Here is a 23,654-nt window from a genome sequence, read left to right as displayed (position 1 = left end):
ATGTTTTCATATCAAGTCCCACGGGCTCCTGAAGCATGGCCGTGCCAATTTTGTTATCTATTATCTCGCTCAGAGCTGACCAGTAGTCATTCTCAAAATTTGAACTGTGGCGTGAAATATAAACTTTCAGAAAAATAATGCTTTCTTGATTTATACTGCATATACTTGGCTAACGAAGTACCCTTAGGTCACTCTTATTCAGTACTGAATCGTCGATTTACTATTGGAATACACTGATTCAGTACTGAAAGTCAATGACACTCGGGTCCGGGAGGTCAACTTAGGGTGTTTTAGCAGATCGAGGATACATCATCGATTACAGTTATTGAACGTTGATCGGAATTGATGTTTATGAACGTATTATGAACATATTGATACATCCATACTTCAAATTTTGACTAACGAGATTTTCAAATTAAAAGCGTCATCATATCAACAATTTTTTAGAGCAATTTCAGCGTTCAAGGTCCCTGTGTATATTTGAATGTCTTAGCGTTTTAGCTTGACGTTTTAGCGAGGATGAGTGGCAATTGTACTGCAAAGGTGACCTCAGATCTTTCCTGCGAACTCTGATCAACTTCACAAATAGTTCTCTGTTGCGAAGAAGACATTTGCGTCACTTTTTTGAATACTGTTCTCTTCTCATGGACGTTGCAAAGATGGGTAAGCGAGAGTCGCTCCTGGTCATATCAGTTGGCACCATTGGACTCATGATCAGGTTCTTCTTGGACGTCAAACTTCAGAAAGGTCAGTAATCTCAACAGAAAACTTCGACTTCGTTGGTGTACGTTAACTACTTTAGAGTTACCTGAAAGGTCAGAAAATGGTTAGCTAGCTGATATTGGGTCTAGAATATTCTTATAAATGAAACCTTTTCTAAACTAACGTTTTTTAACGTTTTTTTTGTTGTAATTGAAAACAAGATTTGGCATTGAGGACGAATAGCTTTACTATTTCAGCACTCTTGCAGTGCAGCCAGCTGTTGGTTTAGCCTATCAGCCGTCCATGATTTGGTAGGAAAATTGAGTCAGCGGAGTATTTTTTGGTCTTCATGCTGAATTTTTAAGTTGCAATCAATTCTTATTATGTGCTTTGTCTGGCCTCTCTTGTGCTTTTGTTTTATTTCGTGAAACTTAGAATTTTAACAGCAAGCTTTCTCTTTCCTTCTATCTTCAGCGTATCTGTTGCATCGTTTTTGTATAAAACATGTTTACTGGTTTCATGCTTAAAATTGACAAAGCTCATTTCAAGTTTTGGTAAACATTAAAGACGACGCAAACCAATCACCACTCAAATTGGTCGGAAAGTTTTTGGGTCACTACTGCTAGCTACTAAATGGCTGAAGAAGACGAAAACGGCCAGGTGTTCTAAGCAGGCGTAAATGCTTTAAAAGATACAGCAATTACTATAACATGTACCTGCTTTTCCTGTCTGTGTTTCAGCTCAGCCAGTAGTCTCTATTGGACCTGCAACAGCGAGTGTAGCAGCTGCAGCATCTTGCGGAGGAGTGAATCCCTCAACAACTTCTGTACCTCTAGTCTCTGATGATGAAGACGAAAATGGCATGTCTGAGAATGACGTCATGGAGTTTGACGCCCTCAACGAGCTGCTGTCCTTCACGGCTGATGTGAGTTCCTCAGATGTAATTGATGCTAAATGTCATGAAGAAAATACATTTCTTAGGCGGTCCCAATTTTTTTAGTAGTAAAAGACTTGAATCATCATCAGAGAGGAGTAAAAGGATAATAAAATAAAAATATCAAAATGATATTTTTTTGTAACTTCGTTGCAATGGAGAAATGATTTTCACATTCCATAGACACTTTCCCTGGGAAAACTTAGATGAGTTGAACTAGTTCTAGGGTTGTTCCCTCTATGCACTGATTGTTTATTGCTATCTGTATCTGGAATTCAAATTCAATTCAGAAAATTGAAAATACAATAAAACGAGCAAGTTGAATATTAGGATACCAAATCGCTGCATCAACATTTGAGATACCATGTACCCGTGTTCTGTCTAATTTGACTATATTGATTGTTGGGATCTTTTCCGTTTGTGACCCCCAGTAAATTATGCTCCCCAGTTACAGAGCACGTGCTATTACAAAGTAAATCATTATTAATAGCCGCACAGCGATAGCTGGGGGCTGTTATTGGCCTTCTCTTGGTTTTTTACATTTCAAGAATTTGAATTGTATTGGGGCGCTGTCTTTTTTTAAGATCTGTGCACACATTTTCATGATTTTTTAAGTCAAATTGGTTCATGATTTTCAAGTCAGTGGTTTTTTGGCGTGAAATTTTTCGCTCTAAATTTAAAGTAGAGTGAGAAAACGGTGTTTGAACAAAAATTCGCTTTCTCGATCGGATTTTTTTCTAAATGGTTCGGATTTTTTTTCTAAATAGTTTTCCCAATCAATTAATAGTCCGTTCTAGGTTTAGTTTTCTGTTTAGTCACTGAATGGTTTAGTTTTCTTTGAATTGTACGTCAGGACTTGTCCTGCTATGTTTTTACAATTCAAAGAATTTGAATTGTATTGGGGCGCTGTCTTTTTTTTAAGATCTGTTCACACAGTTTCATGATTTTTGAAGTCAAATTGGAGTAGTGATTTTGGTCACGCCGAAACAGGAAATGGAGCGAAAAAGCGAGTGGTTTTGCGGCGTGAAATTTTTTCGCTCTAATTTTAAAGTAGAGTGAGAATATGGTGTTTGAACAAAAATTCGCTTTATGGTAGTGATTTTTTGTTCACATGCGGCAATTTCACTTTGATTTTTACTGTTTTTTCGATTTTTTGGATAGGATTTTTTTCTAAATGGTTTTCCCAATCCATTCATAGTCCGTTCTAGGTCTAGTTTTCTGTTTAGTCAATGAAAATTCTTTGAATTGTGCGTCAGGACTTGTCCTGCTATGTTTTTTTATTTCGTCGTCGCAATTTTGTTACGACCATATGACGTCACAACCACTTCAAATCTGCTTTTTGTTCATTCGTTCATGCAATTTCAACTGAAGTGCGTGTGTGACGTCATTTTTCGCTCTTAGTGGAGCGAGTTTTTTTGTTCATTCGCGTGATTAAATTTTTGGTCACGCTTGACTTACCTCACTCTCAAAAATGACTTCCTCACCTTTTGAAATTGACTTTTTATTTACTTTAATTCAAAGAGATAAGGTGAAATGGGTGTGTGTCACTCTAAATGAAGGTTATTTGAGAGCAGCCAATAGAGGCAGCAAAAACTTATACAGATTTTAAATCAAAATATAACATATCAGCCTTCAATGAAAAGACGATTTTTTTTGGTCGTCTTTTTACTGTTTTTTTTTGAGACTGCAGAAATACGAAGCTATTGCGGCTATTTTCTGGCAATCTGTCAGCTATGTTGTTAAAATATGGCACGTGCGTCGAGGGGGGTCCAAATAATATGCACCCACCCACTAAAATGGAAGGCCTAAACGGAAAAGATCAGACTCTTGTCTGTATTGTGAATTGCAGCAATACAGTTTTGAAGGTTTTGCGATTTTTATCCGAAACTTCTGTTTCAGTTTCGTGTTAATAGCAGAATATATAATGCTACGCACGAAATCATAACTTTCGGATGTTATCCGTTTGACCTCCCTCCCAGTACGTAATGCTATGTGAACCCCACCCCAAGTTATCGAGCACGTGCCATTACATAGTAAATCATTATGTTAAAATGGCACGTGCGTCTGGAGGTGCAAATAATACACACTCACTGAGCGTGGGGTGTGAACAAAAGATTCACACTTTCTTATATTTTTAAAAGAAAGAATCTACAATCAATTTAAAACCATATTCCACAATTGAAAAAACTTTGACAATAGTTTTCGCGAGATTTGTACAGGCAACTTACGATTGAAATAGATGAGTATTATTCTTTAGGGAAAGAAGAAGTCGGCAGTTTTTCATAACATTGTGGAGCTATTGGAACTTCTGCTAGATAAATCTTGCTCAACTACCGGCAGCAGTGGTGGTAGTTCCTCTCAACCATCTGGAAGCGGTGGTAGAGATTTTCAGGACCTGACAAGATGCTTGAATGAGACGGACATAGGAGCCCTGACCTCAAATAATTACGAATTCCTCAAAATTTTAATCGAAGAAGAAATCAATTTGGATAGTGTGTCTTCTATTCTTCAAATGCTGATACGAATGGACAAGAACTTTGAGAATTTTGTTAGTTTGTCAAATGATAGTTCTTTGGTCTCTGATGAAAGTGTTTTCGAAATCAATAATTTCTAAAATGAGTGTAGATCATGTTGCTGCCGAATAGCTTCAATTGTAGGCAAATTGAAAAGACGGAATCATAAACGCAGCAAAAATAACTGAGCTAAGATCGGCTATGCATCCTTGTTGATGAAGCCTTCCACGCTATCCCCAGGATTTTAAATTGTATTATACATCTTTATTCTTTAAAACGAATAATTTTTGAGCGGTAATTTGGCTTGCTTTTTAAAATGCCCCTAGCCTCTTATTATGCTATTGACCGGAACTGTCAACAAGACATAAATTAAATTCACATTCTGAAGGACGCTGAAGCACTCCAGCTGCCGTTCGCACCATGAATTTATGTCTTATAATTAGACCATATTAATTGCATACTAAGAGCCTATGAGCAATAAAACAAAGCAAGTCAGATTAACGCTGAGCAAGAGCTAAAGTGATAGTGATAAATTGGTTTTCAGACTGGATCAATTTTTTTTTAAATACTCATTTAATAAGTCCTAAGCGCCAAATCTGAGCGAGCACAATAAGGCTCAACAGCCGGTTTTTGTATCGCAAGAGAGACGTTTTCCTTTCCGATCGATTTAATTTTATCTAAAGGTGATCCCCCACCCAAAAAACGACCTGATCATTCATATAGAAAAGAACAAACTTTAATCAACAATGCTTCATGCCAACAGATTCCGGTACGCCTGTGTGAGCTGATCTTGGCAGCTGGCTCCCCTGATCTGGTGAAACCCTACTTCCGCATCCTGGCCAAGTTGGAGTCTCAGCTACAGGGAGTGGCAAACTGTGGAGGTGTCACTCATCACCTTGTTAAATACATTCCCAAATTGCTTCAATGGTGCCCCCGAGCCACAATCGGACTCATTAAAGACTGCGCCAGGTATAAATCAATGATGTGCGGAATTTAAAATTATGTAGTGCCCTCGCTAGGGGGGAATACTCTTTGAGGACCTTTCCAGGCAAGCTATGTACTTCATCATATAGCTGCTAAACGAATAAACCTTGCAATTACATGGGTCTTTTTGCAATTTTTTGACTAGCTGATTTGTTAATAGCCGCACATCGATAGCTGGGGCTATTATTGGCCTTCTCTTGGTTTTTTACAATTCAAACAATTTGAATTGTATTGGGGCGCTCTCTTTTTACGACTCGAAGAGGAGTATTGGAGAAGTCCTTTTTTTTAATCAATTTTATTGGAGTGATTTTTGAAGCGGGAAATGAAACGCGTGAAAAAATTTGGAGTGATTTTGGTGCTGAACAAAAGTGAAGAGCGGAGCGAAAAGAGAGTGGTTTTTTGTTCATACCGCTGTTTTTGAGAGAGCGAGAAATTGATGTGTGAAAAAATTTTCTCTAAGTGAGCGAAATTTTTTTGTTCACGTGCGGCATTTTAAAGCAGTTTTTTTCTTTTATTTTGGTTAAGAGGTTTGGTTATGATTTTGTTTTATTTTTAGGCTGGTTTCGGTAGTGTTTTGAAGGTTTCTGGAAATTCATATGAATTTTATGATAATTCGGAGGTTATTAATGTATTTTGCTGATTTTTGGGCAAATTTTGGCGTTTTTTTGACGATTATTTTGTTTTACTGGCTCAAATGGGTATTGAAGAAACCCCTTCTACTTGAGAAAATTTATGATAACAATTGGTTACAGTTTTGTGGGTAAGAATCATTTTTTTGTTGAGAAATATGACAAAAAAATGGCGACAATTGGAACTATTTTTCTTAATTTTTTGCAGTTTTTCGTTTTTTTTCTGTTTTTAGCTAAGTTTCTTTGCCTATTATGACTTGCCTATTGTTTTGCGAAGCATCTGGATACCCTATTGGCTGAAGGGAATTTTTCTTTGGATTTATATGTTTTTGAAATATTAAAAAATTTTCCAGTTTTTCAGTTAAAGTTGTTTTTAAGAGCTTTTTTTTTCATAATTTAGCCTAAAGTATTTTTTCAAAATTCACATAAGTGGTTTTTTAAGTACTAGTTGTTTTGATGAAGTTGTTTTGGCAGAGATAGTTTTTTCGGGATCTCAATTTATAACAATATTTGATCAGATTTTTTATCATATTTTAACAGATTTGATTTTATAGTTTTTACTTTTTTGTTTCTTGACTTTGTTTCAAGATAATCATAAATTAGTGAAGGCACCTTTTGTTTGATGAGTATTTGGATGGCGTTTAAATGGATTTTCACTTCGAGGCGTTTCCAGAATTCTTCCGGCTATGTTTTTTTATTACGACTAGAAAAGGAGTATTGGTTTTCTTAAGGTTTTTTTTTACCGGAAGTACTATTCGTTCAGACACTGTTTTGACCTAAAAGCAAAAGTGAGTAAAATTGCCGTGTGAACTATTTTTTTCTGAGCGAAAGAAGTTTTTTGATCATGCGCCGCGTTTAGTAAATGACTTTCTGACTTTGAAAAGTAGTTTTTGACTGAATGGCACATATAGATAACCGTTTTTAGCCGTTTTTTCGTCTAAATGGCCCAGTTTTTTTGCTTGTAAATTGGTTCTTTTGGAAATATTTTTTATTCGATGCTATATTGAAATGTCAACCTCGGAAATTGATACCACAGTGTTTTGCAGAGCCCATAATTCTTGATTTTGGCACATAATTCTTGATTTTTTAGTTATTTTTTGGCTTTTTTCTATTAATTTCTTCATGTTCGGATCTTTGACCGTCTTTTTGTCAAAAATCCGTTAATATGGCAACTTCCTTGTAATAATTTATATACTCAACGCCTCTTTCCACCTCGATGTAGTTTTGTTTTAAAAAATTGTACATATGAGAAACCGATTTGGTAGATTTTTTCCGATTTTTGTCAATTTTTTGTTTGTATTTTGGTTTTAATTACTAGAAATAGTCTTTTTGTGCAACATGTGGGACTTTAATTTTGTTTCAATAAAAATTCAATCATTTTTTTGCGTTAAATTTTTGAAAAATAGTTAACTTCACAAATGCAGTCTTAAAAGTTTTTTGACCATTTTTTTTGCAAAATGTTCCGATGTTTCGTATTTTTCTATTTTCCAATTTTTTTGTTCTCTTCAAGAGGATAGATCTTTGTGTCAGATGGCTCGTTATCTTTTCTATGTCTCGAATGCTGAACAATGAAATGTATTCGTGTTTCTTGATTTTTTTAAATTTGATTTTTAATTTTCAAAAATCAAGAATGTCTTTTTGTTACGGTGTTCCTTACATTGTGTCCATATTCTTCACATTCTAATTAGTATCATTCTAGCTTTGTGCTGTCACCTACATTTATTTTCGGTATATCGGTTTTATCAGTTGTTGAAAAATTGAATGATTTCGGCCTTTTCTTAGATTTTCGTCATTTCTCTGGTTTGCAATTGATTTCATTCAACATAAGGCAGTACTGAGAGTCTGTTAGCAAGAATTTTCCAAAAAATCCACTTATTAATGGTTACTGCAACTTTCTTCCGGCCTTGGTTTTAATTTAAACGATTTTCTTGCCTTTGAATATTCCTCCGCTGCTTATGTCTTTTCTATGATCAATTTATTTTTTGAATTAGTATGAAATCATGTTGCCTAGCATAAGTACAAGGAAGAAGTATATGCTCTTTTTTTCTAATTGCAGTGATTAGAAGTGTAATTGTAGTGGTTTTCGGATTCTTAACTTTGAGCATTCTTTTTTGAAAAGATTTAACTTAGTTTCTAAGATTATTATCTGCCGTTTGCTTTCGCGGTCTTGGAGATTAGAATCATGAATTAATTATTTGAGCGCAATTGATAGCCCTGTCAGTTTTTCCAGCCTATCAGTATTTTGACCATGTTAATTATTTCGGACTGTTTTAACGTTACGAAACGTTTTCCATAATATATAAATTTGCTGCGTTTTGTTTCTCTTGTTGACAGTGGTTTAAGTCACCAAATTTTAGATCAGACCTGGGGAGGCAATGAGTTAATGGTTTAATACAAGTGGTAATGGCTTCCGCTGCCATTACGGTTTTGTTTGTGAAGTTCTGACGCTTCGAGTTGCTTCCGGAATTCTCCGGCTATTTTTTGCTCTAGATTTAAAGTAGAATGAGAAAACGGTGTTTGAACAAAAATTCGCTTTCTCGCTAGTGGTTTTTTGTTCACATGCGGCAATTTCACTTTGATTTTTAGCGTTTTTTCGATTTTTGGATCGGATTTTTTTCTAAATGGTTTTTCCAATCCTTTCATAGTTCGTTCTAGGTCTAGTTTTCTGTTTAGTCAATGAAAATTCTTTGAATTGTACGTCAGGACTTGTCCTGATGTTTTTTTTATTTCGTCGTCATGATTTTTGTTACCATATGACGTCACATCCACTTTTTGTTCATTCGTTCATGCAATTTGAACTGAATTGCATGCGTGACGTCATTTTTCGCTCTTAGTGGAGCGAGTTTTTTGTTTATTCGCGTGATTAAATTTTTGGTCACACTTGACTGACCTCACTCTCAAAAATGACTTCCTCACTTTGAAATTGACTTTTATTTACTTTAATTCAAAGAGATAAGGTCAATTGGGTGTGTGTCACTCTAAATGAAGGTAATTTGAGATCAGCTAAATGAGGCAGCAATAACTTATACAATTTTTTAATCAAAATATAACAGATCAGCCTTCAATGAAAAGACGAATTTTTTTGGTCTGTCTTTTTTACTGTTTTTTTTGGACTGCCGATCTACGAGTCTATTGCGGCTATTTTCTGGCAATCTGCCAGCTATCTTATTTGTATTTGTAACTCGAAACCCGAAAGCAATAAGTATAGTTGCTTTTTTGTCTGGTCGTTCGGTGTAAAAATGTGCAAATATATTTTAAGCCGGCATGATCTGATCCGGTCTTGAAGATCTTTTAGGTGAAGATAAAGCTGGTTAGGGTACAATTGTAAACAAAAACAATGGTGTACAAAGGTTTAAATAGTAAATTATAGGAGCTATCACTCGGAGCACTTAGATCGAGACTGCAATCGCAAAGTATTCTTAACAAAATTTCTAAGATCCTACTTTAAGCGTCGAATAGTTTGTATAAGATGAGGTGCAATATTACTAATCTTTAAGGTGTGTATCAAAAAATTGAATGTCTGCAGGCAGAATTTTTGGATATAGTCCCTATAACGTTATATAAGTTCTCCGAAAAAATTAATGTCAATTGTAACATTACTTTTACGACATGAAGATGTAAGATGAACGTAGCTAGTTTGCGGCGTTCCTGATTTTAACAATCCAAAGTATTTGGATTGTGTTGGTGCACAGTCTCTTTTAAAGATCTGTTAACACTTTTTTCCGGCTTTTTCACATCAGTGAGATGTTGAATTGGAGTGGTGATTTTATTCACACTAGACTAGTAAAAGGAGTGAAAAAGCGAGAAGGTTTGAAAACGTACCTTTAAAGGGGAGTGAGAAGTTTGTATTTGAACAAATTTTGGGTTTTGGAAAACAAATTTTTTGCACGTGCTGCAATTTGACTGTTTTTCAGTGATTCTGTTCTTGAGTGCTAGTAATATGTTACATATGTCTTCTAATTGTGCATATTTGCAATTGATTGAAATAGTCAAAGGGCAGCTGTTGCTTTTTGACTTTGACACTATTTGTTATCATAACGTTTTAGTTGTTATTAATAGCCTCACGCATCTTCTCAGCAGGCTATAATTGCGCTACAATTTTTTTAATACTTAGTCGAACAAAATTTTGTTTCCCTTTACCTCAATTTACCGCTGGTTCGACATTTTGCGTGAAATCTCTTTGAATTCTCTTGGCTAGTTTTCTTGTTCGTTCATTCTTCTCAAAGTGCTTTTAAACAGAATTTTCTCAGCAAAGCAATATAAAATGAACGAATTTAAAAACTGAATTCCAAATTAGAAACGGGATAAATCCTTAAAGCCTGATTTTATATGCCCGCTTCTTGAAGTATGTTCTTATAAGTCTTAGTTACTATCTCTAGCACTTATTGGTATTGATACCAGACCCTGTATCCTCTCATGTTCAGGAGTATGCTCAACAACAAAAAGAAGTCAAGATACTCACTTTAAAAATATTTGAAAATATTTTTTACATCAATCAGTTTTTGCCAGTTATTTCTGTTCTTTCAATCCCAATCCTTATGGGAATCAATGGCGGCTATTTTGCGATCTGTCGAGGCGGCAATCTGTCGAGTATGTTTGATTTTTCCCCCTTTACTTTTTCCCTATCACCTAGTTTCATTGATGACAATCTCATGGCTGTCTACTCTGGCATAAATAAAGCTATTTGGTAGTTTGAGTTTATGGCTAGTGGTTTTCATGACTTTGGGACTCTCTCTGAAACTTTTATTGACTTTTTTGGGTTTGAGAGATTATTATATTTTGTTGTCTTATCGCTTAATCTTATTAGGGAAAGTATCATAGGTTGCTACTATGGGTTAATTTTTAGCCGATTTAATAGTTTCAGTTCAAGGCTGATGCTTTCAATCGATTGTTTTGCAAGCAATATTGATTTCTTGAGATTTGCTAGTTCTGTTTGCTCAGTTGGTTCTTATCTCTTGCTCTCATGAATGTCAAGTCCTTTTTGTTACTAACGATGCCTCAATTAATTGAATTAATCTTTTAGGTACTTAGCTGTTTTTTGCTGTGTGCTGTTTGTTTTCAAGAAATCTGACGCGAATTCTCCAATCTTGATAGTATTCAATGTATTTATCCCTGTTTTAGCAGTTAATCACATCAACGACAGAATTCATAGGTTGCTAATAAGTAATAGGTTAATTTAATTAGTCGCCTGAGTTCCTAGCAATTGTTTTCAAGATTTTGACACCTGCTTTTTGAAATTTAAAAAAGCTGAGTTTTTAGTCTTGCGGGTTTTTGTTTTTCTTGGTCCTATCACTTAGTCTCAAAAATAATAAATTTTTATTGGGCTTGTTTGTGGTATTTATGGTCAGTTTTTCGGCTTCAACTTTTAGCTAACGTTTTCTTCGACTGAGATAACGTCTGTTTTCGAGAAGTGTAATTGAATTTGTGGATCTTTCCTTAATTTGTAGTTCTTTTGTCCATCTTTCAGCTATTAGAACTGCTAAAAAGTATTTTATGACTTTTAAAGTTTGATGATACTCTGTTTTTAATGATTTTGGCAAGTTTTAATAAGGCTCGTTTGGTTTGGCGCCACTGCTTTTCAAAGACTTTCTGATTTTTTGCCAATTTTCTGTTTTTGCTTTGTTTGCCATTGATTCCCCACAAGGTTGTTTTATTATACAAGATATTCTGATTTTTGCCAATTTCTTTTTTTGCTTGGGTTGCCCTTGATTTGCACAAGGTTGTTGTATTATATACTCATGATAACGCTGCATTGGGAAAAAATTTTCAAAAGTTCTTATTGTTTTTAGGGATTCTTAAAGGACTAAATCTTGGGGAAAATATATCTAATTGTTTTTGGATTTTTTGGAGATAAGGTGAACTGAGTATATGTCACTCTAATTAAAGTTTATTTGGCTAGCCAATAGAAAGAACACATACAATTTATTTCAAAAAATAACGTATATCAGCAATTAGTAAAAAAAAACTGAAATTTCGCTTTTTGTGTTTTCATTTGCTTCCGAAACTGCCGGCCGGCAAACAACAGGCCTACAAAACAATTAGCTATTTTCTGACCGTCTGCCAGCTATGATTTTTATTTGTCATCCTCGATTTGTTTTGTGTCACTTGATCACGCAAGTTGCGCAACGATTAATTGCTCTCCAAAGAAGTTTGTTGATTATGTTTGTCCGGCTTTTTTATGCTATTGTTCGTACTACCATTTTTTGTGTGGTCGTTTTGAACTTTGTTTAAATACGTCTTCGTTACCATTTCTAATGCTTATTGGTATTGATACTAGCCCCAGTACCCTGTCAATAATAAACAGGAATATGTTTAACTACAAATTGAATTCAAACTGTTTTGCACTTTAAATTGTTCACTTGATCACGCCTTTTGCGCGACGATTAATTGCTCTCAAACAAAGTTTGTCGCAATTATTTTAGTCTTGCTGGTTTTTTATGCTATTTTTCTTACTACCAATTTTTTGTCTGATCGTTGTTTTGTCTGTCCATTTGAATTTCATCCTCAAACAGGATAAAGGCCGGGTCACGAAGCCTTTCAGGTCACCCTCTGAAGCATGCGATTCACTGAAAGCTTGTGATGCAATATCATGATGTAATGGGCGGGAGTTTAAAGCACTTAGATTTCTTGGCAGTTCCTGGGGTATAAGCAGGATCTCATTTTTCACTCCTTTTGTCTTTGGTCTTGGTCTTTTCCAAATATAGGGTCTCTTCAATTGCCAAGCTGACGGTTTTCTGATACTCGCTAGAAGCAATGATTTACTATTTTTTCTCAAAATTGAAAATTATAAAGATTTTAGCGAACGATTTCAAAGTTATTATTGTTTACTCCGGAAAGGTGGAAACAGGAAGGGCGCGAAAAAGAATGATTTTGTGACGTGATTTTTTTCATCTCTCTTGCTCAGAAACAGTAGAAAAATAGTTTTCCTAGTGGTTTTTCTCGTGCGTTGAGTTGGCTTCCGTTTTAGTGTCCATAGTTTTTAATAGCCGCCCTCATCTTCTCAGCCGGCTATTATAGCGCTCCTATTTTTTTTAACTTCGTGGAACTTTTTTTCGCTTTACCTTCTTGCCGCTTTTTCGACATTTTGCGTGAAATCTTTTTACTTCTCTAGGCTAGTTTCACTCTTCTGCCATTCTGCTCAAAGTCCTTTTAAACAGCAGCTGCTCAGCAAAGCAATTCAAAACGAAGAGAGTCAGTATTAAAAAATCAAAGTCAGAAATAGAAACGGGATAAACCCATAAAGCCCATTTTTAGATGCCCGGTACTTGAACTTTGCTCTCATAAGTTTTAGTTACTACCTATAATGTTTATTGGTATCCATACTAGACCCTGTAGCCTCTCACTGAGAGACAGGAGTATGTTCAACTACGAAATGACATCAAAATAATTCGCACTTAAAAATGTTTTTGTACAAAAATCAATCTTCGTTGATATTTTCTTTTCTTTCAATCCCAATAGAGTTATGGGAATCAACGGCGGCTATTTGCCGGGTATATTTCATTGTTTTCTGCCGGGTATATTTCATTGTTTTCTTTCTTAAGTGGTTTTCAGTTTTCATTGCTGGTCATTTGAAGTGCTGAAGTATTTGGGGTCAAGAGGCAATGTGACTTATAGGTTCCCGAAATTCTAAGGGAACTATTGCTTTCGAATTGCTTTCTCGTATGGCTATTTGAGATATTTCCTGTGTTTTTGTACTTGATGATTCTTGTGACCTTCATTTTTGTTTTAAAAATTATTTTTACCATATGAAAACTAGATATTTTTTCAATTGCCAAACTGACGGTTTTCTGATACTCGCTAGAAGCAATGATTTACTATTTTTCTAAAAACGGAAAATTATAAGGATATTAGCGAACGATTTCTAAATTACTATTGTTTATTTCGGAAAGGTGGAACACCTAAAGAAATTTTTTTGTGACGTGATTTTAGCACTCTTGCCCAAAAACACAGGAGAAATAGTTTTCGCAGTAGTTTTTCTCGTGCGTCCAGGTGGCTTCCGTTTTTAGTGTTCATAATTTTCCAGTGTTTTTCAGTTTTAATTGCTGGTCCTATAAAGTGCGGGGGAAAGACAGGGGAATTTCACAATTTTCATTTGATTTTCGTCAACTGATCAGTGACTTGACCGCGAAATTTTTGGTCCTCGCAGATTTGAAAATTGGAAAATTTCACGAAAAGCAATGCTATGATTTTGGCAATAATGGTTTCGATCCGCTTGGTTTCAGGGACAAGACTATCGTTCCTTGCGTCAAATTAAAGTTCTGATTTCGGTTTATTTGGTCAATGGCTGCTTTTTTTATTTGGTCAGTATATGTAACTACTTGATAAAATCAACAAAACGTCAAAAATCCTTGCACCTCGAATAAATTGTTCAAAATCTCAACCGAGATCTTTTTTGTCTCTGTAGCTATGCGTCTCAAAAATTTTATTTTATCGGCTATCATGCCGACAAAATTTAAACTTAGGAGTTTGAAAACGATTGTTTTCTGTTGACACGTTTGCAAATATTTCTTTTGATTTTTTTTAGCCGCGAAGAGATAGTGAGGTTTTTATTGGTCTCATTGGTGTTCTTTCTCGGACACAGAAATCTGATGAGACGCCAAGAAATCGAACAGCAATTTTTGTGAATTCCTCCTCTCATCAACCGAATTTATTTGTTCGACGTCATTTGTTAATTCGTTCTGTATGAGTGTTTATGTTAATCGTGTGCTAAAGTTATTTGTGATTGATATTTGTAAGGCTTTATTATTCTGAATGAGTGTTTATGTCAATCCTATGCTAAAGTTTTTGAACGGACATGATTTACTTCACTCCGTAATTTACTTCGGAACTCGTATTAAATCCATATTGATATTGTAAACTAATTGAAATTCAGTACAGGTGTCCCAAGATAGATATTTGTAAGGCTTTATTGCATAAAGCAATTTAGTCGAAAATGAGAGATTTTTAAATCAGAATTAACCAGTTATTCTTTTGCTATAGAGAGCGTGACCATCTAACTTTATTAACCGGAAATTGAGGTGTTCTCTATGAGGTCTGAAGTCAGCAAATCATACCTTGGAAACAATTTTTCGCCCATGAATCAATACTTTGTAGACATTTGGGTTTTAGGTCTCCCCACATAGTGAACTGGGCCCTGAACAACCTTGAATTGTGGGTGAAACAGTTTCTGATTGTGGAGAACAACTATAGAGTTCGATTTGAGGCAGCCGAGATTCTCATGATGTTAATTCCGGACAGTGGACACATGTATAATTACTGGAAGAGCTATGTTGACAAGTTCAACTTGCCTGATAGTACACGGAGCTTTGATCACGACGAACGGGTCACTGTTGTACTTCACAAGGTAACTGTATAAAAACAATTGATGAAAAAATCTTGCTCTATTCTGAAGCTTTAGTGATCAGTTTTTCATTGGCATCGATAATATTCATGTCTGCTTCATTTTTGCTATGAAAAAACCAGAAGTTATTAGAAATGATCTGTATTTTGTGCCAGGGTTATCAAATGCCAGCATTGCTTGAGAGACCTCAGTGGGTCTTTTTTCTGCATTTTTTGCAAATATTGCCTTATTGCAACTGATTTGCAGTCTTTCTTAGCATCTAAATTCACAATATAATCGAAGAAATTTATAATAATAAATAAATTATGAAATAAATTGAGTGGTGTTCAATTTCGTTACGATAATAGTAAGAGAAGAATTAAATACTCTACAAAAGTCCTTGAAAAGTTTAGTTCTCTTAGTAGAGCACCAATATTCTTTTCTTGCGAGAAATGGGTTCTCAATTTGAACCATTTGTATCGTATGACAGATTGCAGAGAGCTACTTTTGATACATTTAGTTATTTGTTGCGTTCGATCAGAGGCGGTCATTGGGATTATCCATTTGTACCCTAATAACAAACCTAGATAGTATTTTGTTGCAGATCCTTCGCCACTTGTTGGGGCTCCTGAGTGAGTTTGTGTCTCTGTCGATGGGTACTTACAGATTCCAGTATTATTTCACAGTCCTCACTGCTCTCACTGTGTCAACTGTTGAGAAGAGGATGTTCACGCCTCACTTCTCCCATCTGTGGGATGTGTTCTACCCTCATCTCATTCATAGCAAGGTAATAACTGCCATATTCTGCTATTCTGCTAGTTTGCAAAACCTTTTGAAACCAGTGGATGACAATTTTCTCAGCTAACTTGTTCAACATATTTATTGAATCTCAGGAAACTGTTGAGCAAATTAGTACACTTTTTGACACTTAGAAAAAAATAGCTGTAGTCAATTTTTCTCGTTATTCTATTCCTCATTGTTTCAATTCTAACGGTGGCTATTTTCCGACAATTTGCCGGCTATGTTATACATTAAAAATTAAAATATTATCAAAATATGTTTGTACAGGTGGAGAACTGCGTGAACAAACAGGCACTGCTCTTTTACTGGCACTGGATCTGTATCGACTGTCCCCAGAATGTAGAGGTCATTGTCAACAACAAAGTAGTCCTCAAAAACATTTTCTTCAACTACATTCTGTAAGTTCATCTCTTTGCTCCCCTAAATAGATACAGCTTAAACCATTATTCTTGAGCTTTTTTGAAAAAAAATAAGTTTGACAATTTAAATGAACAATTTATAGTTGTAAGAATAGCAAAGGCTGTAAATATAGATTCAACAACAATTTAATGAAAAATTCGTGTCAAGTTGATAAATTGACACAATAATTGATTAATGATTCGGTGAATTTTGCAAACGATAATTTACAACAGATTTTTTATAGCTGCGAAGCTGTAAGCTGAGCGAAGCTATATTGCGGTGCTCTTGGTTTTTTACAATCCAAGAATTGGATTGCATTGGTGCTCTGTCTTTTTTAAAATTTTTGTAAGATGTTTTCACACCTTTTTTCATGACTTTGAGCTTTCAAAATGGGATAAACAGGTAAAGCTCAGCGGGCATCAAGCTTCATTAGAGGCCCTTAGCCGCGTTTAGTAGTTTTTCAAGTACTTAGAGTGGTGAAGCTACTGGGAAGACCGTAATTCAAGGTTAACAGGTCATTTTCAGAAGTTTTTGAGCCCAAATTTTCGGATTTTTGTTGGACCAGTCTGAAATTGAGGTTTGTAAAAGTTGGTAAAGGTCCTTTGCAAGACGTAATTACTTTCTATGGCCATTTTAAGAGCTATATGTATTGCTACACCAAACATAAACACGGTAATTTAATCTAATTTTTAAATTTTTTTCAAGTTTTTTTGAATATTTTTGTTGTTTCAGCTCTTGGTGTCACAATAATAGGTTATTTTATAGTTTCTAGTGGTAATGGAATGCTTTTCAACTTCACGAATTTTACCAATTTTTTTTTATAAAACTTGCAGTTTTTTCCAATTTTCTGACATTAATTGTCATTATTCAAGTTTTCCAGCTCCAGGGGCAAGAAATCTTGTCTAGGATTTGCTAATAGTTTACTGCAAAATTTTTATTGGCCAAGGCATAAGCCAATTTTTTCAAATTTTTGAAAATGGTTGTCAATTTTTAGGTTTCTCTAACCCGAACAGCCAAAACCTTTTCTTTAGGTTTTGATAATAGGTTACTGCATAGTTTCTAGTGGTAATGGGGAATGTGTTTCAAGATTTTAATATTACAAATTTAAGCGATTTTCAAATTGTAATTTTTTCTTTGACTTTCTGAAATTTTTCTCTTTTTCCTCAGTCCAGGGGTTTGCTGCTATTGAGTTTGCTAGTATGTTAATGCAGAGTTTCTGGTGGCAACAAAATAGTTTTCTGTTTTTTTAGATTGCAAATATAAGTAATTTTTTAAAATAAAGCTTGCAATTTAAATTTTTTTGATTGTTTTCAAATTTTTTGAATTTTTTTGTCATTTTCTGAGTTTAACTATCTTTATTGGCCAACGAAACTTTTTAAATGTTGAAGATGAGTTACAAGACAGAACTCCACAGAAAAAAACTGAATTTGAACATGTTTTCCCGACACATTTTCGAAAAATATCTTTAAATTTTTGATTTCCATTTGAAGCTTTTTTCGCATTTCTTTTGAAGCATCTGTCATTTTTTTCGACATTATCTACCTTTAGTGTCAAATTAATCCCTTTCAAGTATTTTGCGTGAGTTAATAACTATATTGCATTGTGTCATAGATGGCCTTTAGGTTAAAAGCTTCAAGAGTTTTAGGAATAATTGTTTTGTTTAGTTTGATTCTTTTAGCTTCTCAAATTTCGTCTTTTTGGCTGGGATTGTTCAATTGATCTGCTGGTCTGGTACATTAGGCCTGTTTTTCATTCAATTCCTTGGATTGTATTTCAGGAATTGTCCTGCTATAATTTTTGCTTCGTCGTCTGACGCTCTTTTTTCGTTTTACATTTGTTCACGCAGCAAACCTGAAAAAGTCAAATTTTCTGAATGACTTCTTCCTCTCACTAACGGCATTTGCGCGCGTGACGTCATTTTTCACTAGCTTTAGCAAATGTTTTTAGGTTAATTGCGTGATTAGATTTTGATCATACGTGACTTACCTCACTCAATAAAATGACTTCTGCACTTTAAAACTTAAGTTTAATTTGAATTTGTTTAAGGTCAAAGGAACTCATTGGTGCAGTAATGGTCCCTAATAAGAGGCTTCTGAGGAATGAATTTTAATAAGCTTTATTAATTTATCGCTGAATGTTTTTTACCTAGTTTTTTTGAGCGGCGTTTTTTTTTTCAATTTAGATCTGTATCTGTTTCTATCTCTATTATATGGCACGCAGGTCTATTCTTTCGCAGCTATTCCGGCAATCTGCCGGCTATGTTTGCTGTTTTTATAGGGTTATATAACTAATAGCCGCCTAATAGGGTTATATAACTAATAGCCGCGTTTAGTAGTTTTTCAAGTACTTAGAGTGGTGAAGCTACTGGGAAGACCGTAATTCAAGGTTAACAGGTCATTTTCAGAAGTTTTTGAGCCCAAATTTTCGGATTTTTGTTGGACCAGTCTGAAATTGAGGTTTGTAAAAGTTGGTAAAGGTCCTTTGCAAGACGTAATTACTTTCTATGGCCATTTTAAGAGCTATATGTATTGCTACACCAAACATAAACACGGTAATTTAATCTAATTTTTAAATTTTTTTCAAGTTTTTTTGAATATTTTTGTTGTTTCAGCTCTTGGTGTCACAATAATAGGTTATTTTATAGTTTCTAGTGGTAATGGAATGCTTTTCAACTTCACGAATTTTACCAATTTTTTTTTATAAAACTTGCAGTTTTTTCCAATTTTCTGACATTAATTGTCATTATTCAAGTTTTCCAGCTCCAGGGGCAAGAAATCTTGTCTAGGATTTGCTAATAGTTTACTGCAAAATTTTTATTGGCCAAGGCATAAGCCAATTTTTTCAAATTTTTGAAAATGGTTGTCAATTTTTAGGTTTCTCTAACCCGAACAGCCAAAACCTTTTCTTTAGGTTTTGATAATAGGTTACTGCATAGTTTCTAGTGGTAATGGGGAATGTGTTTCAAGATTTTAATATTACAAATTTAAGCGATTTTCAAATTGTAATTTTTTCTTTGACTTTCTGAAATTTTTCTCTTTTTCCTCAGTCCAGGGGTTTGCTGCTATTGAGTTTGCTAGTATGTTAATGCAGAGTTTCTGGTGGCAACAAAATAGTTTTCTGTTTTTTTAGATTGCAAATATAAGTAATTTTTTAAAATAAAGCTTGCAATTTAAATTTTTTTGATTGTTTTCAAATTTTTTGAATTTTTTTGTCATTTTCTGAGTTTAACTATCTTTATTGGCCAACGAAACTTTTTAAATGTTGAAGATGAGTTACAAGACAGAACTCCACAGAAAAAAACTGAATTTGAACATGTTTTCCCGACACATTTTCGAAAAATATCTTTAAATTTTTGATTTCCATTTGAAGCTTTTTTCGCATTTCTTTTGAAGCATCTGTCATTTTTTTCGACATCATCTACCTTTAGTGTCAAATTAATCCCTTTCAAGTATTTTGCGTGAGTTAATAACTATATTGCATTGTGTCATAGAAGGCCTTTAGGTTAAAAGCTTCAAGAGTTTTAGGAATAATTGTTTTGTTTAGTTTGATTCTTTTAGCTTCTCAAATTTCGTCTTTTTGGCTGGGATTGTTCAATTGATCTGCTGGTCAGGTACATTAGGCCTGTTTTTCATTCAATTCCTTGGATTGTATTTCAGGAATTGTCCTGCTATAATTTTTGCTTCGTCGTCTGACGCTCTTTTTTCGTTTTACATTTGTTCACGCAGCAAACCTGAAAAAGTCAAATTTTCTGAATGACTTCTTCCTCTCACTAACGGCATTTGCGCGCGTGACGTCATTTTTCACTCGCTTTAGCAAATGTTTTTAGGTTAATTGCGTGATTAGATTTTGATCATACGTGACTTACCTCACTCAATAAAATGACTTCTGCACTTTAAAACTTAAGTTTAATTTGAATTTGTTTAAGGTCAAAGGAACTCATTGGTGCAGTAATGGTCCCTAATAAGAGGCTTCTGAGGAATGAATTTTAATAAGCTTTATTAATTTATCGCTGAATGTTTTTTACCTAGTTTTTTTGAGCGGCGTTTTTTTTTCAATTTAGATCTGTATCTGTTTCTATCTCTATTATATGGCACGCAGGTCTATTCTTTCGCAGCTAATCCGGCAATCTGCCGGCTATGTTTGCTGTTTTTATAGGGTTATATAACTAATAGCCGCCCTCATCTTTCAGCCGGCTATTATAGCGCTCCTATTTTTTACAATTCAAAGAATTTGAATTGTCTTGGGGCGCTGTCTCTTTTTTTTTAAGATCTGTTCACATATTTTCATGATTTTTGAAGTCAAATTGGAGTAGTGATTTTGGTCACGCCGAAACAGGAAGTGGAGGGAAAAAGCGAGTGGTTTTGCGGCGTGAAATTTTTTCGCTCTAATTTTAAAGTAGTGTGAGAAAACGGTGTTTGAACAAAAATTCGCTTTCTCGCTAGTGGTTTTTTGTTCATATGGGCAATTAATTTAACTTTGGTTTTTAGTATTTTTTCGATTTTTTGGATCGGATTTTTGTCTAAATGGTTTTCCCAATCCGTTCGTAGTTCATTTCAGGTCTAGTTTTTTGTTTAGTCAATGAAAATTCTTTGAATTGTACGTCAGGACTTGTCCTGCTATGTTTTTTTACTTCGTCAAACTTTTTTTCGCTTTACCCATTTTGCCGCTTTTTCGACATTTTGCGTGAAATCTTTTTGACTTCTCTAGGCTAGTTTCACTCTTCTGTCATTCTGCTCAGAGTCCTTTTAAACAGCAGCTGCTCAGCAAAGCAATTCAAAATGAAGAGATTATTCATAAATGACATCAAAATAAATTGCACTTAAAAATCAATTTATTTTATACAAAAATCAATTTTATCCAAAAATCAATTTTTGTTGATATTTTTTTTTCTTTCAATCCCAATAGAGTTATGGGAATCAACGGCGGCTATTTTCCGACAATCTGCCGGGTATGTTTAATAATACTGATAATAAATTTTCTACGTAACCCCATATTTCAAATGATGATTTTACAGTAATCAAATGCGCTACCAAAGCTTACCATTGAACCCCCGCCATATTTTTATGTGCCTCCGTGAAGATATAATTTATGGATTTTAAATGAAGAACGAACTTCTTAACAATTCGTATTGTTTCAGAGTTAATCACGAAGAACGCGATCTGATTACTTTCAACAAACAATGCCTGCATAGTTTCTTTGGCCTCCTACGCATCTGTTGTGCGCTTTCTGCCAACTTCACTTTCACCTTTATGCAACACGACAACTTCCTCTGGGCTCTTGAGAATGTCTTTCCATACTACAATTTGTACTCAAAGGCCTCCAACGAGCTTCTGAAGACGGTCGAAATTTTGCTGAACTATGCCAGTGATGAAAATGCAGAATTGCGGATGAGCTCGCCATCTGATAGCCAACTGAGTCTGGCTGAGAGGAGAGAGGTCGTGGCTTTCAAGAAGAAGCTGATCTTTCAGTTTACGAAGTGTCTTACGAAGAGAGGGTTGTGGTTGACTGTACCGAGGTAAGAAATTTGAGTTCATGATAGTTTGCGAGGAAATCATTCATTTTCAGCATAGTAAAGTTCTTTTTACGGGATAGTTTTTTTGCGGGATAGTTGGCAAAATTTGGAAGTAGTTTGTAATACGGTTATTAATTGATCTCGTAGAGAAGTAATTATTGTAAACGTGTGTCTTTTTGTATTCAAATTTTTCGCTTGACCGTTTTGACTTTTCGAGTGACTTTTACGCCCTTGACTTTTTGCGTTTCGCATGATCTAAAATTCTCTCTTAATCAAAATTTCAAGCAGCTAGACTCAATTGGCGTCAATTTAACACTAAAACTCAAATGAAAAGTGCGCCGAAACGGGTGCCATTTTTCATTTTAAATCTTACTAGCAGTATATGTTAACCTCTAATGCGGTTAATGGAAGACCACTATTGAACTTCTTAGTCCCATTTAGGCTCCCCCCAACTGAAGCAGGCGCAATTGATTAGAGCTCCCACTAGTCGTTCGAGAGCAATTCATCCGACGTTTAGTCGGTTATGTTTATAGCTGCGAAGATGTAAGCTGAGCGGAGCTATGTTGCGGTGCTCTTGGCTTTTTACGACTCGAAGAGGAATATTTGTTTTTCTTAAGAATTTTTTTAACCGGAAGTACTATTCGTTCAGACGGCATTTTGACCTAAAAGCAAAAGTGAGTAAAATAACCGAGTGAAGTAATTTTTCTGAGCGAGAGAAGTTTTTTTTTGATCATGCGCTGCGTTCAGAGATTGACTTTTTGACCGTTTTTTGAAAAGTGTGTATTGACCGAATGGCTCACATAGATACCGATTTTTAACCGTTTTCTCCTAATTGGCCCAGATTTTGGCTTGTAACTTTTTGTTGAAATATTTTTTATTTGACGTCATATTGAAATTTAGTTCTCGGAAACTGATACCACAGTGCTTTGCAGAGCCTAATAGAGCGTTTCAAGTTCAAAATTAGCTCATATTTCTTGATATTTCGGTTAGTTTTTGGGTTCTTCCATTTAATTCTTCATTTTTGGATCCTTAAGCCGTCTTTTTTAATCGAAGTTCATATGGGAACTTCCCATTGATAATTCAAATGCTGAATGCCTCTTTCTCCCACGAGGTGATATTGTTTTTTAAATTGTTCACATTCTAATACGAGTTGACTAGTTTTTTTAATTGCTCTCACGACGTTTGTAGCAATTATATTAGTCCTGTCGGTCTTTTTTATGCGATTTTTCGCTTGACCGATTTTTCGTCTGACGCTTTTGACTTTTGGTCTTCAAAAACGGGATAAACAGGTAGCGCCCTGCGGGCATTAGGTGATCTCGGAGCCTTTCAGCTCTGTTTCAGCTCAAACTGTTTTGGAGAGTGATACTTATGTTGTGAAGGGCGGTTCTTAGAGGTTGAAGACACCTCCACTGTTGACCTGCCCCACCCCCCCACCACGCGCGCTGTCACCCCCACCCCAGCGTTGCCCAACCAAATCAGCCCTCGGTGCACCCACCACCCCCAGTTTCTAGCTACTGACGAACAACCGCTCGCTAAACCACGCAAATTTATACTTCTTTGCGAAATTATTTTAGCTTTTTAAAAAATTTTTGACGTTTTCTGATTTTTATTTGCCCTGGGTGTCAAGGAACCTTATTCAGATCTTTCCAGAACCAGGGGCCAGAAAACCTCCTAAGGGTTTTGATTATAAGTTACTGACAAATTTTAATTGGCCATGAAATAGTTTTAAGTGGCCATGAAATTTTAATTGGTCAACGTTAGGGTTTGATAATAGGTTACTGGAAAATTTTTGTAGGTGATGGATTTATTTTCAACTTTTAATGTCACAAGTTTTGGCTTTTTTTAATAGAACTTACAATTT

The 23,654-nt window shown here is 35.0% G+C and overlaps 2 protein-coding genes across 3 annotated transcripts in view; one reads left to right on the top strand and one right to left on the bottom strand.

Moving 5' to 3' along the window:
• Window positions 1-23,654, bottom strand: part of LOC142334689 (uncharacterized) — a 293,593-nt gene that overhangs the window by 202,968 nt on the left and 66,971 nt on the right. The window lies entirely within an intron of this gene.
• LOC142344528 (ubiquitin carboxyl-terminal hydrolase 34-like) overlaps window positions 1-23,654 on the top strand; it is a 128,083-nt gene that overhangs the window by 49,645 nt on the left and 54,784 nt on the right. The window contains exons 16-23 of the mRNA XM_075396274.1: window positions 515-747; window positions 1,443-1,627; window positions 3,894-4,184; window positions 4,913-5,118; window positions 14,871-15,105; window positions 15,686-15,868; window positions 16,150-16,280; window positions 21,419-21,796. Coding sequence (XP_075252389.1) covers window positions 515-747; window positions 1,443-1,627; window positions 3,894-4,184; window positions 4,913-5,118; window positions 14,871-15,105; window positions 15,686-15,868; window positions 16,150-16,280; window positions 21,419-21,796 — 1,842 coding nt within the window. The remainder of the gene's footprint in view (window positions 1-514; window positions 748-1,442; window positions 1,628-3,893; window positions 4,185-4,912; window positions 5,119-14,870; window positions 15,106-15,685; window positions 15,869-16,149; window positions 16,281-21,418; window positions 21,797-23,654) is intronic.

Source organism: Convolutriloba macropyga, chromosome 1 (assembly GCF_964194025.1).
Source record: "Convolutriloba macropyga chromosome 1, txConMacr16.3, whole genome shotgun sequence".
NCBI classification, from domain to species: Eukaryota; Metazoa; Xenacoelomorpha; order Acoela; family Convolutidae; genus Convolutriloba; species Convolutriloba macropyga.
The sequence above is the reverse complement of the archived record's forward strand: the minus strand, read 5'-3'. Positions and strand labels throughout refer to the sequence as shown.